This window comes from Elephantulus edwardii, unplaced genomic scaffold (genome assembly GCF_000299155.1).
Source record: "Elephantulus edwardii isolate Elephantulus edwardi_28Jun2011 unplaced genomic scaffold, EleEdw1.0 scaffold00113, whole genome shotgun sequence".
In the NCBI taxonomy this organism is placed as follows: domain Eukaryota; kingdom Metazoa; phylum Chordata; class Mammalia; order Macroscelidea; family Macroscelididae; genus Elephantulus; species Elephantulus edwardii.
In genome coordinates, this window is record NW_006399863.1 from 3,292,374 (window position 1) to 3,294,113 (window position 1,740).

Genomic DNA, 1,740 nt, shown 5'->3' on the forward strand with positions numbered 1-1,740 from the left:
TATCAATCATCATACCCATTTTCTATTGGGACCTTATTGTGTTTCCTATTTATATTCACTATTTTGTACTGTTTATATTCAACATAAGGAGCTCGGCTGGCACAGTGCCTTACATGTTATATGCTCTTAACTGAAAAGTATGCAGTTCAAACTCCTCAGCCTGAGAAACAGATTGAAGGTCTCTTTGAGTCAGAATTCATTCTATGGCAGTGAGCTGAACTTGGTTATTGATACCTGTCATAGTAGGTGCTGAATAAATAAATATCCTGGTCAGTTTTATCATGATTTGATTTTAACTCCTAACCACCCTACAGAACTGTACTATGTGGCTTCCAAGATTGTAAATCTTTGCTGAAGCCAACTGCCACACTTTGTCCCAGAGATAAGCTGGTAGGTTTGAATTTCTGATTAGCACCCCAGTGTTCAACCTTTGCACTAGCAGGGCTCTAGGACTGATCAATAATCAAAAGCAAATCAGCAGACTAAGTGCCTTGATGCCCAGTCCAGTGTTTATCTCCGAGAATATGAAACTACAAGAAAAGTCTCTTGCCTCGGTGCTAATTGAGAACAATCTACCTACAAGTTGCTGTATTGGCCAACCTGTCCAACCGGGGGTTCCAGGGTTAGGGTTACCTAGGAAGGTCTGGGTAAATGGAGTGAGTCATAGGCAAATAGGCCCAGAAAGTTGGGAGGAGGCCTTGATGGAAAGAGAATAACACTGAGTGAAAACACGGATCTCTAAATCAGCAGATTTCGAGAGTGAACCATGAACAGTCTTGGAGATATACTTGTTGGGCTAGTATCTCTCATAACTTGTTCCTTTTGTCTGCAAAATGGAATGTCTGCCTCCTAGCTATCATATGAAGATGTGATGTGAGCCTTCAATGAGGTAATATTTGTTATGTACTTGGCACCGAGTAAGTGTTCAGTAATTATTGGCAACAACACTAGTAGTGTTATTACTGGCATACCATTATGCCATTACTCTGGTGGCTTGGTGGTAAGGAATTGAGCTGCTAGAGCAAAAGTGGTGGTTGTTAAGAGCTGTCTGTCAGTTGAGTAAGACTCAAAGTGACCCTATGAACAAACAGACTTGAATCCTGGCCTATCCTGTGCATTCCTCACCATCTCTGGTACACTTGAGTTCATTGCTGTAGTCACCGAGTCTATGCATCTCCCTGGGGATCTTTCTTTCTTCTGCTGACGCTACACCCTTCCAAGCATGATATTCCTTTCCAAGGAATAGTCTCTCCTAGCTACACGTCCCAAGTATGGAAGAGGAAACTTTTGCCACCCTTGCCTCTCAAGAGCACTCAGGTCGCACCTACCCAGTTCTAATCCACCAGCTGTTCTGCCAAAGAAAGATGGGCAATTCCTCCCGTGGGATTTCGCTGTCTCTGAAAAGCCATGGATCAGTTTCTACTTGGCGGTACACAACAACAAATAACTATTGCTTTAGTAATTTAATAATAAATCGTGTTATTTCAGGAATATTTCATCCCCGGGTTCCTTAACTGCAAACGACGGTGATAAAGGTTCGTAAATCACCTTTTCAAGAGCTTGAAGGCAGGAAGAGCCGGTGGTGCTAGCACACGTTCCGGGGCCGCCTCTGCCCGCGATGGCACGTGACCGAAGCCGCACAGCCGGGCTCCCAGGGTCACGTGGGCCGCGGCCCCGCCCCGCTCGGGTCGTCCCCCGCGGCTGCGGCAGCGGCGACTGCGCGTGCGCGGAGCCGAGCGC

The 1,740-nt window shown here is 45.9% G+C and overlaps 1 protein-coding gene across 1 annotated transcript in view; it reads left to right on the forward strand.

The window, feature by feature from the left end:
* The first annotated feature begins 1,618 nt into the window (after positions 1-1,618).
* DENND6A (DENN/MADD domain containing 6A) overlaps positions 1,619-1,740 on the forward strand; it is a 56,817-nt gene continuing 56,695 nt past the window's right edge. The window contains exon 1 of the mRNA XM_006892285.1: positions 1,619-1,738. Coding sequence (XP_006892347.1) covers positions 1,619-1,738 — 120 coding nt within the window. The remainder of the gene's footprint in view (positions 1,739-1,740) is intronic.